Source organism: Mauremys mutica, chromosome 11 (genome assembly GCF_020497125.1).
Source record: "Mauremys mutica isolate MM-2020 ecotype Southern chromosome 11, ASM2049712v1, whole genome shotgun sequence".
NCBI lineage: Eukaryota > Metazoa > Chordata > Testudines > Geoemydidae > Mauremys > Mauremys mutica.
In genome coordinates, this window is record NC_059082.1 from 27,230,824 (window position 1) to 27,244,199 (window position 13,376).

At 39.5% G+C, this 13,376-nt stretch overlaps 1 protein-coding gene across 1 annotated transcript in view; it reads right to left on the reverse strand.

Moving 5' to 3' along the window:
* MYO1E (myosin IE) overlaps positions 1-13,376 on the reverse strand; it is a 104,534-nt gene that overhangs the window by 52,418 nt on the left and 38,740 nt on the right. The window contains exons 7-16 of the mRNA XM_044979809.1: positions 12,751-12,882; positions 12,124-12,258; positions 10,268-10,400; positions 9,460-9,656; positions 8,029-8,109; positions 7,578-7,664; positions 5,776-5,862; positions 4,388-4,555; positions 1,753-1,838; positions 955-1,036 (exon numbers count right to left, since the gene is read on the reverse strand). Of these exons, the coding sequence (XP_044835744.1) occupies positions 955-1,036; positions 1,753-1,838; positions 4,388-4,555; positions 5,776-5,862; positions 7,578-7,664; positions 8,029-8,109; positions 9,460-9,656; positions 10,268-10,400; positions 12,124-12,258; positions 12,751-12,882 (1,188 nt within the window). The remainder of the gene's footprint in view (positions 1-954; positions 1,037-1,752; positions 1,839-4,387; positions 4,556-5,775; positions 5,863-7,577; positions 7,665-8,028; positions 8,110-9,459; positions 9,657-10,267; positions 10,401-12,123; positions 12,259-12,750; positions 12,883-13,376) is intronic.

The window sequence follows — 13,376 nt, forward strand, 5'->3', positions numbered from 1 at the left end:
TACTGTATTTGGGGGGAAAAAATTATATATATGTAATTGGGGGAAAATATATTTTCCAAATGCAATGTATAAGCATGTGTGGGTATGTATATACAGTATTTAATGAAAAAAGTCGTTTTCACTCTTTTTCACTGTCCAAAACTCCTATTTTGGTTATGAGGAAAATTACAAAGTTGGCCTGGTTGTAAAGTAATTTTGTATACAGTGTGTATGCGAACTTCCAGCACTCCTTCCCTATCCATTCATAAAACCCAAGAATGTTGCTCATTTGAAGTTACTCCCTTGCTTGTTAGTTGTGCAGAATCTGCTGAGGTATTTTTGTTTTGTTTTTTGACATTTATTGAAATACTGAAGATGACTGAATTTTCACTTTCATTCTGAAATGGTTACAATGCAAAAACCTGTATATATTTCCCAAATGCAATATTCACCTTTAAACAAAACACTCTGGGACCGATGCTTGGCTGGCGTAAAATGGTGTACCTCCACTGATGTCAATAGAGCTTTCTCAATTTACCAATAAGGAATTTGGCCTGTTATCTCTGAAGTAGAGGCACAATTCTTATTTTGGATACAGTGTAGTTGGGCTTGTTCTCAATAGAAAAATTTACTAAATAACCATAATAAAAGTATTTACCACTCATACAACTAATTTATGTTCCAGCACTGTGCAAGTATTAAGAATGACCAGGTCACAAGGTCTAGCTCATCAATTCAGTTAAAACAGATGTCACACAGGGTAGAAAAATGTTTAGTGACTGTTTGTATAGGTGTCTCTGAGATGGGAAATGGGCTTTTTTTTTGGTCCTTCTATCTAGGCAAGCGCATCAGACCCCTTTGAGCCGATCCCGTTACTGTAAAAGGAAAGTTTTCAAAGATAAAAATACTAACTCCAAGAAAAATTGTCCCCACCCTTTCCACCAGTTATATCCAAGAGGCATAAACTGAACATACCTTAATTTTACTGCCAGCAGTGGTTGGGCGGCCTTTCTTGTCTGCTTGGAGATTTTCAGGAAATAGAGCCTTTATAAAAGGTCTGGAAAAGAATTAGCAAGACATATTGGTGTATGAGGACAGGACAACCATGCACTGTGCACACTGCAGTATACCAAGGGATACATGGTAGAAATTGGTGGTTTAGTGATTATGCATGATTATTTACAGTAATTTGTGAATGCAGCCATACCAAATCAATCTAAGATCACATTTTCCAACAGCTTTATCTGCAGACAGTGCTTTTTCAGCAATCCCTTTCGCAGACACGTGAATTTCTGAAGGGTCACAAAATCCCAGATTCAAAGGAATATTATGTGTATAGCCTTAATTTTTTTTTAAAAGGTTAACATATCAACATTATTAATTAAAATATACAATATTTAAAAATGCTATTCTGTACCTTTAACCAAGAACCTTTCTTCTGTTGATTTCAAAGCACTTTACAAATCACTGGACTAGATCCTGAAGCCCTTATTCAGGGCTAGATTCTGACCGTATCTAGCCTGCCCACTGATCATATCTAATCTACCTTTGGCCTGATCCCCCACTGCACCGTGCACAGTCTATAGTCATTCACATCTGTGCAAACTGGCTACAAAATGCTACCATTTTGATCTGGTCATGTTTTATACCCACTTTGCACAGGTGTAAATGGCTACACATGGTGCAAGGCAGTGGAGAATCAGGCCACAGGCCTCCTGAACCAACATTCTAGTCACCCAAAGTGTAAGTGTTAAACAAGTTTTGTCTACGTACAGCTCACTGCTCTGCATGAGTTCAATCAAGTCCATGAAAAGAACATCCCGATTCCTCTCACAGAATCCATCCATATCATAGGATACCTGGGCCAAGGTGGAAATCAAATGTTGATGTTTAGTAGAGAACCTGATAATTAAGCAATATTTTAAAACCCCCATGATATTTCTGTTGATCTGATTTGTAGTAACCAATAAATCCCTGAATATAATTTGCTTCATGAGTTTGTCATGTAAGACTTAGCTGATGTCAGATATGTATTTAGAATATAATGAAAAAGAACACCATGCAGCTGGGTAATGAGATGCAACAGCCTGGCAATAAATTTAATCTCATATAGAGAAAAACAACAACAATAAAAGTTCTGCATAATTAGGGTTTTCTGTAATTAAATAAAATCAATAAGTACTGCAGTGTTAAAAAAAACCATGAATAGGAGAAATGCAGCAGGACTTAGTACAAAATAATAAACAGAACACCTGCACATTTATTCCAAATTTAAGGGGGACACCATCATTTGACAGCACTTTGTATGCAGTCAGTTTCACTGTTTCTCCTGTGTAATTCACTTCCTCTCTGGTTTCAGTGGGTATCTCACACTGCCACAGATAATGTCATTTATAAAAACCACAAAAATTGGCAGACACACTTGGAAACAGATGCGATACCCAAAAGTGATTTTAACTTGATTTTTTTTAAACTGACTAGATTTCAAGTTGACTAAGTTCCTTTATTTCACTCTTTAAAAAAAAGAAAAAGGAAAAAATACTCTGTTGATGGTATCTTAGCACTGCAGTCATAATGGAAACAGTTGTTACTGTCTGTAGGAGAAAGAAATAGGAAATGAGTGTTTCTGCATGTCAAAGTTCTGCTATTCTTAGTGCCATGTCAAGAGATATGTACGGTAGACTGATACCAAAATCCATGTAGTAGTAATCTATGTCAACCAGAATACACGAAATATTCTGCACCTCAGTGTTGTCCACATGCTACTACAATAAGAAAATACTGCGTGCAATCTTGATCTCGTTGAAGTCCATGGCTTCACTCAAGGTTATGTTGTGTTCTTTTCAATTGCCTTACAGCTGATGGTTGGTTGTTGATCTTCTAGCCAATCACACATAGTATGTCATGATAAATAGCTGGACTGTTAAGGGTCGTTGTGGTTTCCATTGGAAACATCACTTTTCAGAGGCTTATAATTCAGCTGTTTTTATTCATATTGGTCTAAATTCTGGCAACAAGCTGTCAGTCACATGTCAAACTTTTTCTTCTCTTCCAAGAAATATTTTAATATTTTTTGCTTTTTCTTCACACCTTCTAGTTTTGCAAACAGCTAGTCCTTAGACATAATGATTGCTTTTGCAATTATTCATATGTGAAAAGTATCTATGTACATACTAGTTACTTTTCATAACACCTTTTCCTGCATATCCATGTTTTATACTCAGTTATGATTCTAATTCTAAGGTTTCCAATGACATTCTCTTGGAAACAGAATAGGTATGACCCATACTTTCTATGGTCCTTTTTTAAAATGTCCACATGAATGCTATTGACTGATACTTATATGGGTTTCTTATTTTTATTTTGTATTTTTAATAACTGATCAAATGAAACTAATGCAAAGGACCTAAATGTAATCATCAAATCAAGGAAATTCAGAGTTATGGCTGCAAATTTGTTTATAACTTACTCCTGTTGTGTGCTCATTTGACATATAAGATAACACACTTTCTGAAATCCCTGCAGTATGCTGCCACAGTACAAGTTCTGGGCCAGAATCTCCTACTCTTGTTAAGCAGTATGTTACTCCACAAGCAGTCCCACGGATTTCAACAGAACTTATTACAGTGTAAAGGGTCTACTCAGTGTGAGTAAGGGTGGCCTAAGGAAGAAATGACAATCTGGCAGGCTTCTTCCTTGTCTTATCAATTAAAGTATGTCCTTAATCTCATTTTATTTTTTAACCTAATCTCTCTGACATGCAGCAAAATTTTTGACCTTGAATGATACTGCACATCTGTAAATATACAAACTGATAACATTTCTAACTAGTGGTTTTGTTGTAACTATTTTATCACAGATGTAAATTGCTAATCTGACTCTAGGACCATTGTCCCTAGTGTGAGATGAAACAAAAAATTTTAAAAACTCAAATTCTGTAAAGAAGAAACACAGCAGAGCCCGAGATTTAACCCACTCTATACTGGAAAAGGCTTGCCAGTATAGCTATAAAAGTAAACCTTCCTAGTGTAGATGGACTTTATACTGGAAAAAGAGTATTTTTGCCATCATAATTTGATTTTTCCCAAATGAAATAAACAGTACTGGCAAAAGCACTGTTTGGCTAGTACAACTGCAGCTGCACTAGCGCTTTTGCCTATATAAAATTGTGATTAAAAAGTCCACAACCCTACCAGACAATGGAGTTATATCAGTGGAAAACTGATGGCAGTCAGAGGAGAGTCAGATTCTCTAAATTTGATAGTTGTGCAACTGATAATTTAGTTTTAATCAAGGGTTAAAACTATTTCCCCTCCATTTGGTTACTGTGCTTTTATTTAAAAGAAATTAGACAGCATTTAAAAGAATAGGGCTTTTTTCCTTTTAAAAAACTGTTTTTCTGTAGCACCTTTCCTGCATAATGGTGGATGATAAATCCCTGGTTCCAGCTGTTGAAATGTTCATGAGTCCCAATCTGCATCTGGAGTTTCTGGAGCAGCGTCTGGTCAGCTCCCTCTCCTACTGCATGCATTGTGGCACACACATCATCCAGAATGCTCATAATTCCTGGGGGATTCTGACAGGGCAAAGGTAAATGGGGAAGAGGGGGAAGAAAAGAAAAGAAACACATGATATGGTTTCAAGGTTGATAGAGTAAAACACTAGAGCAATTTCATCTCAGGTGTAATTTCCCCACAGCCAATGGAGTTATACTGGGGATTAATTTGTCCGTTAGCATGAAAGAAAAGGTAAGGAAGAATTAGAAGCCCTAGGATTGACTAGAGAGCTCTAATGACAAGGAGAAAATCTATTTTTTTTAGCTTAAAGCTTTCACAAATAGTTATTTTTCTTCCCCCACCACCAAAAACTAACCCACATTTCAGATAAATATTATTAATCTCTATTCCTGTAACTTGACAAACTGAGTCAAATCTCTAAAATTGTAGTGTGACACAATAACATTATCCTACCCATACGTCTCTTTACATACAGATAAGAGAGGGAACATTGGGAATGCTATGCATACAGTTCACCATTTCCTCTGAACCAACACTAAAGTTTGGGGCTTTGTGTGGGGGTAAATAGTAGAGCTGCTCAAACAAACCAGAATTTCTGTTCCATGGGAAATTCTGATATTTTGACGTTTATTTTCATCCCAAGTCAGGATGAAAAGTCTAAATATAAAAGTTTTCATGGAAAAAAAGTTCTGAAAAAATTCTACCTGGAAATGACAAAACGCCTTGTATTGAGTCGACATTAATCTCTGCTTTTGCCTGAGCTGTGACAGTGCATCATGGCAGTTGTAGTTTTCGCTCCCTCATGTCTCATTCTCTCCATGGGCCCAGCTCCCCAACTGGACTACATTTCCCATAATTCAGCATGGTCTCTCCCTGTGACTGAGCCACCTCAGTGCAATGTGGAGTTCATGGAAAATTTAGATTTTGATGAAACTCCATTTTCCAGCAGGAAAATGTGGTTGTTTTTTTTTCTTCTGACCAGCACTAATTTCGGTCCAATATATGTTACCCATATGGAACTAGGGGGTCCCACTTGCTGCACAACCCTGGGCTACTCTTGACAGCAAAAGCAGCAAAGAGTCCTGTGGCACCTTATAGACTAACAGATGTATTGGAGCATGAGCTTTCATGGGTGAATACCCACTTCGTCGGATGCTTTTGCTGCTTTTACAGATCCAGACTAACACGGCTACCCTTGACACCAAGGCAGTCCTAACAATTAGTTTGGAGAAAAATGTTGTCTCAGTTTCATGCACCCGTATTTGTGACAAAAACTTACCACTTTATTCTCAATGAGGTCACATACTATTTTGTTGTTGAAATAATCTATAGGTGTCCACCTAATTCCTTCTTGCACATATTCTTCCTATGAGATAGAAAGAAAGACCCAAATATTCATTCACCCTATAGGTTTAGTAGTGGATTTAGGATAGTCCACACACAGATAAATTCTATACCATTCAAATGGTTTTAAAAGACCTGTCTAAACAGGTGATTGGGAGCTTCTTTTTGATGATCTTGCCAAAAGCACTGACAATAATTCCTGCTGGATAATTTCTATGGGATCGCGTGGAGGATTCACAGAACTGTGTCCTAAATTCATCTCTTTGAGTCCAGAGTTACCACAGGGATGAATCTGGCCCTTTGAATATAAGTTCAATAACATAGTGGTAACATAGGCGGCAGGTTTGTATAATTTTTGGTGGGGCCCAAAATGGTGGTGCCTCCCCGCTAGTGGTAATACCTGTGACCAAAACACCAACTACAACATTACCTCTCCCCTGTTCTGATCTCATATGTCTCCCAATGTCAGATTTACAGTTCCTTTGTGAAAAATAATACTGGGGTACAATTCAACTCTGTATTACACAACACTGACATTGCAGAGGATAAAATCCTCCCCCTTCATCCAGTGCACCTTGTACTGTTCAGATGCCTTAGAGTCCTTCCACTCTCCTCACCCATGACTCAAGCAGTTACTAATCAGAGCAGGATTTTCAGTTAACATGTTTATCTTCAACCTGCTTTACAAACACTAACAAAACAAGCTTCACAATACCTGAGACGCAGGTGATTGTCAATATTCTCAAGGCTAAATTATAGATGGAGAAACTGAGAGAGAGAGGCTAAGGAACAGATCGCTACAACAGCAAGTTCAGAACTGCACATGCAAAAATGCAGGACCAGCTATGCTCCCTCTTTCTGTGCGCAATTCCTGCGATGTGAGTGCAACCAACTCTACAGCTGGTCAAAAACATTTTAATTAAAAAAATTTTGATAGAAAAATGTCACAAAAATGTTTTTTGACCAGCACTAGTTGTAACAATTACATACATAAATGTCCAGCTAGATGCTTAACTAGTCATTTGTGTGCACTTTTGTGGAAGTGCAATTGTGTATGTACACTTCTGGAAATACTGACCCCAAGTAACTGGCCCAAGAACACTTAGCTGCTGACTCTGGAGTCCTTGGGTGCCAGGTTTATACTTGCACTACTAGACCACACCTCTCTGGGCATATTGCACGCTATTATTGTTTTCCCATGTAGAATTTGATGCTCATGTAAGGAGAAACTCGGCAAGGACATTCCAGGGCAGAGAAAGGCACATGCTTTTAAAAGAGCAGAGAAGTGAGGAATGGGTAAAGTAAAAATAAATGTACAGTCAAATTAACTGAATTCTCTATTTCATTAAAAAATAGAGAAAAATGGGTGAGACAAACTGTTTTTGCATTTAACTTTTAGTGCCATTTCCCACAAAAATGGAGGGATGGAACCAGGCTTCAGTTTTCCACTTCTGTCAGTGAGTCAGAGCACACAGCACATGTGGTCAAAAAGTCATATGACTGCATAAATACACTGTGCAAGAGACTCACCTTTGTATCATTGTATTGGAAGATAAATGTGTCTGCAACTGATGCTATTTACATTTTCAAGGTTAGCCAACTCCAATGATTTTTTTTGTCTTGCTTTACAAAAAGGCAAATTTTGTTGTCACTATCTGAAACCTCAGTCCAGCACCAAACGAAAGGGTGACAGCTAACTGTGAATTTTTAACTCAGAGATTATCAATGTGTAGTTACCTGTTCTGCCTTCAGTGTCAGTTCAATAAAAATCTGCTGCAGTTTTTCATTAACAAAGTTGATGCAGAACTGTTCAAAACCATTTTTCTATAATAAAACAAAGAAAAAAATGTACATTGTTAGTCTCATGCTCCACATTCAACAGCTTTTGATTTTTTTATAATAAGCAACTTTTGGAGAGGTTTTAATGAACATTTTCAATGATGTGCTGGCAGCTGATTTTACAGTTATTCCGTGTATCGTCAGCACCTTAGTGTAAAGGTTAGTGACCTAGATTCTCTGAAGCTGTTTTCAGTACTTCATTTTTATTATGTGAGTTATTACCACTGGGCACTGTAGTTAGTATGAATGCCCAGGAAGCTGACATTTTCCTTTCTCTGTTTTGAACACAGTTTAAAAAAAAATTCTCTCAACATCAGGTCAAATCAGATCCTGAATTTTGCACTCTTACCTGGAATATTTCAAAGCCATAAATGTCTAAGACACCAATGTTATACTCTTCATAGTCCTTCTCCATAGCCTTATTAATGGACTAATAAAAAACAGAGAGAAAAAACATGTTTATACAAAACAAACTACAGTTTAAACCCTTAAGCAACTTTGAACTGAAAAATTTGGGTTGTACAAAAATAACCTCTTTATATGGAATGACATATGAAACTCTCCTTTTCTCTCCGCAAGTGTATTTCACTTTATTTAAAAAGGTAAACTCTGTCGTCAGCTAGCAAATGAGTATTACATTATCCTGTTATCCAAGCAAGTGAGCCTTCAGAGCTACTACCTGTAAATCTGTTTCTCATTAGAAACAGTTACTGGACCATTTAAAAAGAGAAATAAAACAAGCAAACAAGAAATAAAAGGAACATTTATAAAAGCTCAATAGTTAGAGTTCTGCTGATATGCAACCTGATTCTTCCCATTAAACTTTTTAAATGTCTGCTTTTCCTTGTTTTGCTCTTTTAAGCTGCTGGCACCAGTGACACCTGCTATAGGCAGTGGGAACTGCCATTGTGAGGCAGTTATAAGCCTCCCTGGAACAAATCTTTGCTCCAGCTAGCCCAGTATCCTGTCCAATATCTGATGTTTCTCCCTTCCTATTTCAGCCTAGAGTCTCATCCTGAAAAGAGACTACTTTGCACGTGAGGAAGGGAGAGGGAGTAGAACGGCATCTGGAAAGCAGCAAGAATGGGACAATGAAGGGAGGCTGTGACCCCTCCCCTTGGGAGTTTCATTACCTGATTGTTCTTCCTTCCTGAGAGTGCCCCACACTATAGGTCACACTGAGGCTCTGAAAGCATGAGCTGTATTTTGGGGATGGGGGGAGGGCGGGCGGCCGAGGAGAATGTGGTACCCCCCACTTGGGCAGCAGTGACTGGAGGCTGAGAGAGGCATAATGCCTCTAACAGTGCTGGAGACGGTGAACTCACCAGCCGGTTAAACCTTTTGAAAAGATGTAGCATGGGCCTTCTAGCCACTGTCTTGAGTTCCATGGCCATGCCCTTGTGGTGTCATCCAGTGCTGCCACTAACATTATAATGTCCCCAGCTAAATGCTCTAGGAACACAAGCAAGTTAAGGATGCCTCCAGTGCAGGAGTACTGCATGGAAGAGCCTCCCTGCACCCCTTTCCCTTGCCCTCAGCATTCCTGCTCTAGGGTAGCCACCAGGGGGCTTTGCTCGTGTGCGTGGAGGGGGGAGGGCATGGAGAGGGCTGTACAGCAGTGGTTAGCAATTAACAGCTGTTTAAGGCTTGAGGAAAATGTAGTGCAGTGGGGGAAGGATACCATGGCCAAAAGCAGAGAATTGTGGGGAAAGCCCACATGGGATATTTATTCCTTTCAACATTTAACCCTAGTGACATAATCAGAAAAAATTCAACTTACATCCACCAGGTAGTCAAAGATGCGGGCATGAAGGGCTTTGGCTAGAGCATCTCTGGTATAGCAGGCCTGTTCCACATTAAGCGTCACATTAATGGACTCTGATTTGCCTCCCCACTTACTGTCCATCTGCCTGCTGGTCAGTTTCTCTTTCAGGCGACTTTGGTTAATTCCCAGGAGGAAAGCAGGGAAAGCCAAAACTGCAAGAACAACCAGGGTTGTTGTTTTTGAACTAAACCAACGGATGGTGATTTAAAGATTTAAAAAACAAGAAAACCCACAAGTATCTCAAGTAGCAGTCAGCAGAAATAAACCTGGCGGGATGTGGTAAAAATGGGACTTCTGGCTCAAAACCTTCTCTAAATCTTTCAAGAAACGATTCAAGTCTTTACACTCAGATGTATCTTAAATAAATAGCACCCCATCCCAAAGAAGTTCTTCAGCTGTTTACCTCAAACCTTAGAACATATAAGACAGTTCTTAAACGACAGCAGGTGTTTTTATCTAATGCCTGGATAGGGTAGGAAGATGGACAATGCCCCAAGTATCTATGCTCTGGCTACCCAGGCCAGCTCTGGAGGGAGTTGCTGCTCCACCTCTCATTAATTAAGTCGATAAGATTGCACGGGTGTAACTAGGGGCTATGGCCTCATATTGTTTTTGAAAGAGAAACTGAATTAGCAATCCCAGAGCATGAGAAATGATGTACTGTATTTGGATAAGCAGCTCACTACTCAGTTCACCTTGCAACATCTGGGCCTCAGCCTGTTGCATCATCATTTATCTTGTAATTGTTTCCAGAACTACCTACACTCCTCACTCTCCACTGCAGCATAGTTGCCAACTTCTTTAAAGCTGATGTTTCCCAAGTGCAGCACTCCTGCCACGATCTGTAGTACCAATGTCTGCTCCTCTGCAAAGATGCCAATCACATTCATTGCATGCTGGGAAAAGAAAGACATCAAGTAACTAACATTATTCACTACCCATATTTTTCACAAACCATGAATAATTAATTGGAATAAAAAAATTAAGTCTGGGATTTTCAAAAGAATTTAAAGCAATCAGGCATCTAAATCCCACTAAAGTTTCCACAGAATTTCATCACCAGGATGTGAGATCTAGCGGAGCTCATCAGATATGCTAAGATGAAGCTGAGGTGCTAAAGGAGAGACATATTCTAGGGCAATGCTATATTATAAAAACATTATTCCTGTTACACAAATAGATGATTTAGACCCAACAAAATGGAAAACTGATACTGCGTGATTCTAGAATAGTTACATTTTGGCTGTGCACTTCAGCCAGTCACAAAATAACTGATCTGCAGAATAGTTTTTTATGAAGTGTAGTAAATGGTTCTTTTACAAATCTGATTCCTAATCTGTAATTTTTGCCAAAGTCCTACATAGGCTGGTATAGTAATAATGATGATTCTTGGCACTTAGATAATGTTTTGCATTGGAAGTGACAGAGGCATCCACATAGCTAGCCACAGGTCACACAGCAAGTCAATATCAGAGCTGGATGTAGAGCACTGGTCTCTGGATTCTCAGGCCAGGTCTACACTGCAAACTTACTTTGGTATAACTAGGTTGTTTAGCAGTGTGAAAAATCCATATCCCTGAGCAACACAGTTATACTGACCTAACCCCTGGTGTAGACAGCGCTATGGCGACGGGAGAGCTTCTCCCATCAAAACAGCTACCACCTCTCACAGAGGTGGATTAACTATGCCGACAGGAGAGGCTGAGCAGCACCTCCACAAAAGTGCTACACTGTGCTGTAGATGTAGACAAGCCCTCAGTCCCTTCCTCCAACCTTCAGCGCATGCTACTATATGCAGTAGAGAGCTTTCTTTTTTTCGATTTTCACTTTTCAGTGGAAGCCAATCACTGTGCTGTATTTTAATATTTTTCATAATGCACTTTCTCCATCTGCTGCTCACTGGCTGATCTCCTTGTCTATTGAATCTGTACCTCTAAAATAAATTTCCAACAAATCCCTGACAAAAAGTACTGTCTACAGTGTGGCTATCTTAGCAGAATTATCAGAGCATAGGCACTGACTTCCCCTCTGCCCCGTGGGAGCTCGACGCCCCCCCGTGCACAGCCCTGCCCCTGCACTGCCCTCGCCTCACCTCAATTCCACCCCCTTCCCCAAAGTCCCTGCCTCACCTTTTCCCACCCAGCCCCGCTCCCTCATTCTACCCCCTTCCCCCAAGTCCCCACCCCTGCCCCATCTCTTCTCTGCCTCCTCCCCATAGTGCGTCGCATCCCCGCTCCTCCCCCTCCCTCCCAGAAAGTCCTAAGCATTGCCAAACAGCTGTTAGGTGGTGGAGGAAGTGCTGGGAGGGAGGGGGAGGAGCGGGAACATGGCTGCCGGTGGGTGAGGAGCTCCTGCTAATTTTTCCCTGTGGGTGCTCCAGCCCCAGAGCACCCACGGAGTCAGCGCCTATATATCAGAGTGCTACCCAGAAAAAACACCCATTCATAATAAAAGGGTAATTAAAATTATATGAGTGAGTTTTTATCTACAGGAATTTGCAGCATGTGGTTTTCCTTCCCACATTTCCTTTGTCTGTAAATATGAAACATTAAACTGTTTGCCTTAAAAGGTATATCTGAACGAATACACACACACGGCGCACTGATTTTAAAAACACACCAGAGTTTCCTGAAAATCAGATTTGTCATTTATGTCATCTACTTTGTAGGATCCAGAGAGGCTCAGATAGTAATAGTAATCCATACTGGTAATGCCCAGGCTCTGTTTATGCTCTGAGGAGGCACCTTCAATAAGCTGCAAAAGAAAAACACCAGAAATCAGATCTCATTCCATTACATAGCTAACTCTCTCCAGCTGGGGAGGGACAGCTCTTGAACAAGTGACTGAGGCTGTAATGTCAGAGAAGACAGAAGTGATCATTCTCTATTACACTCTACAGGACAGTTTTAAAAAATCTGCAGGGAAATTATCTACTATATTCTGTTAAACTCTTCCATGTGGGAGGCAACAGTGAATTTTCAAGCTGGCCCTTAGAAATACATCATGTTGTTACTTCACTGAGAGTCTACTGTTTTCTGGATTTGGAAAGAGACTCAAGCCACTTAATGGGTCTATGTTAGACAATGCCTTAGTGTGCACTGAAGGTACCTAGCAATATTCAGACTGCCCTTTTAAACATACAATGAATAGCACGACTTCACTGAGAGATGTACCAATATAAAGGAAAAACTGGAAATGGAAGAAGTATTTTTTAAATAACTGCGAAAGGAACTGTACATTTCAGACCTGGTAAAAAATGTGAAAACTCCTCTCTCCAGGATTCCTCATTACCACCCGAGACTTTTCCAGGAGAAAGTTGGAGATCTTTCCACCATCGGGCTCCCCACCTGGGCTAAACTGGATTTCAAAGTATTTCCCCTGTAACAAATAATTATAGAGGTTTTTGAATGATTAATAAAAACTAAGCTTAAAGCAGATGTCTGTTGCAGTATAACTCAAGGAAACTAACTAGAATATTTATTTTGTATTACTTCAATCTTTCAACGTTATATTAGGCCTGGACTCTTAAGAAACAATTACTTTCTTCCCGACTTTTCCATGTCCAGTTACCTAATTCTAAACCCAACATAATAATTATGTAGTGCATTAGAACAAAGATGTACACTAACCCATATGTAAGGACTAAGTGGGGGATTTCTTTCCTCTGCCTTACTTGGTTGGTGTGAATTATGCAAATTGCAGAAATGAAACACTGATGGCTAAATTTACTACTGACGTATGTGGGAACTACTCCAGTGTAGTTGATTTACAACTCCATAAACCAATGGTTAATATAGCCTTCTGTTTCCAGGTGATGTATATCAATGATCCTTTTATCTTGGTGGACTGAGGAATTGCATTAGTAACCCATG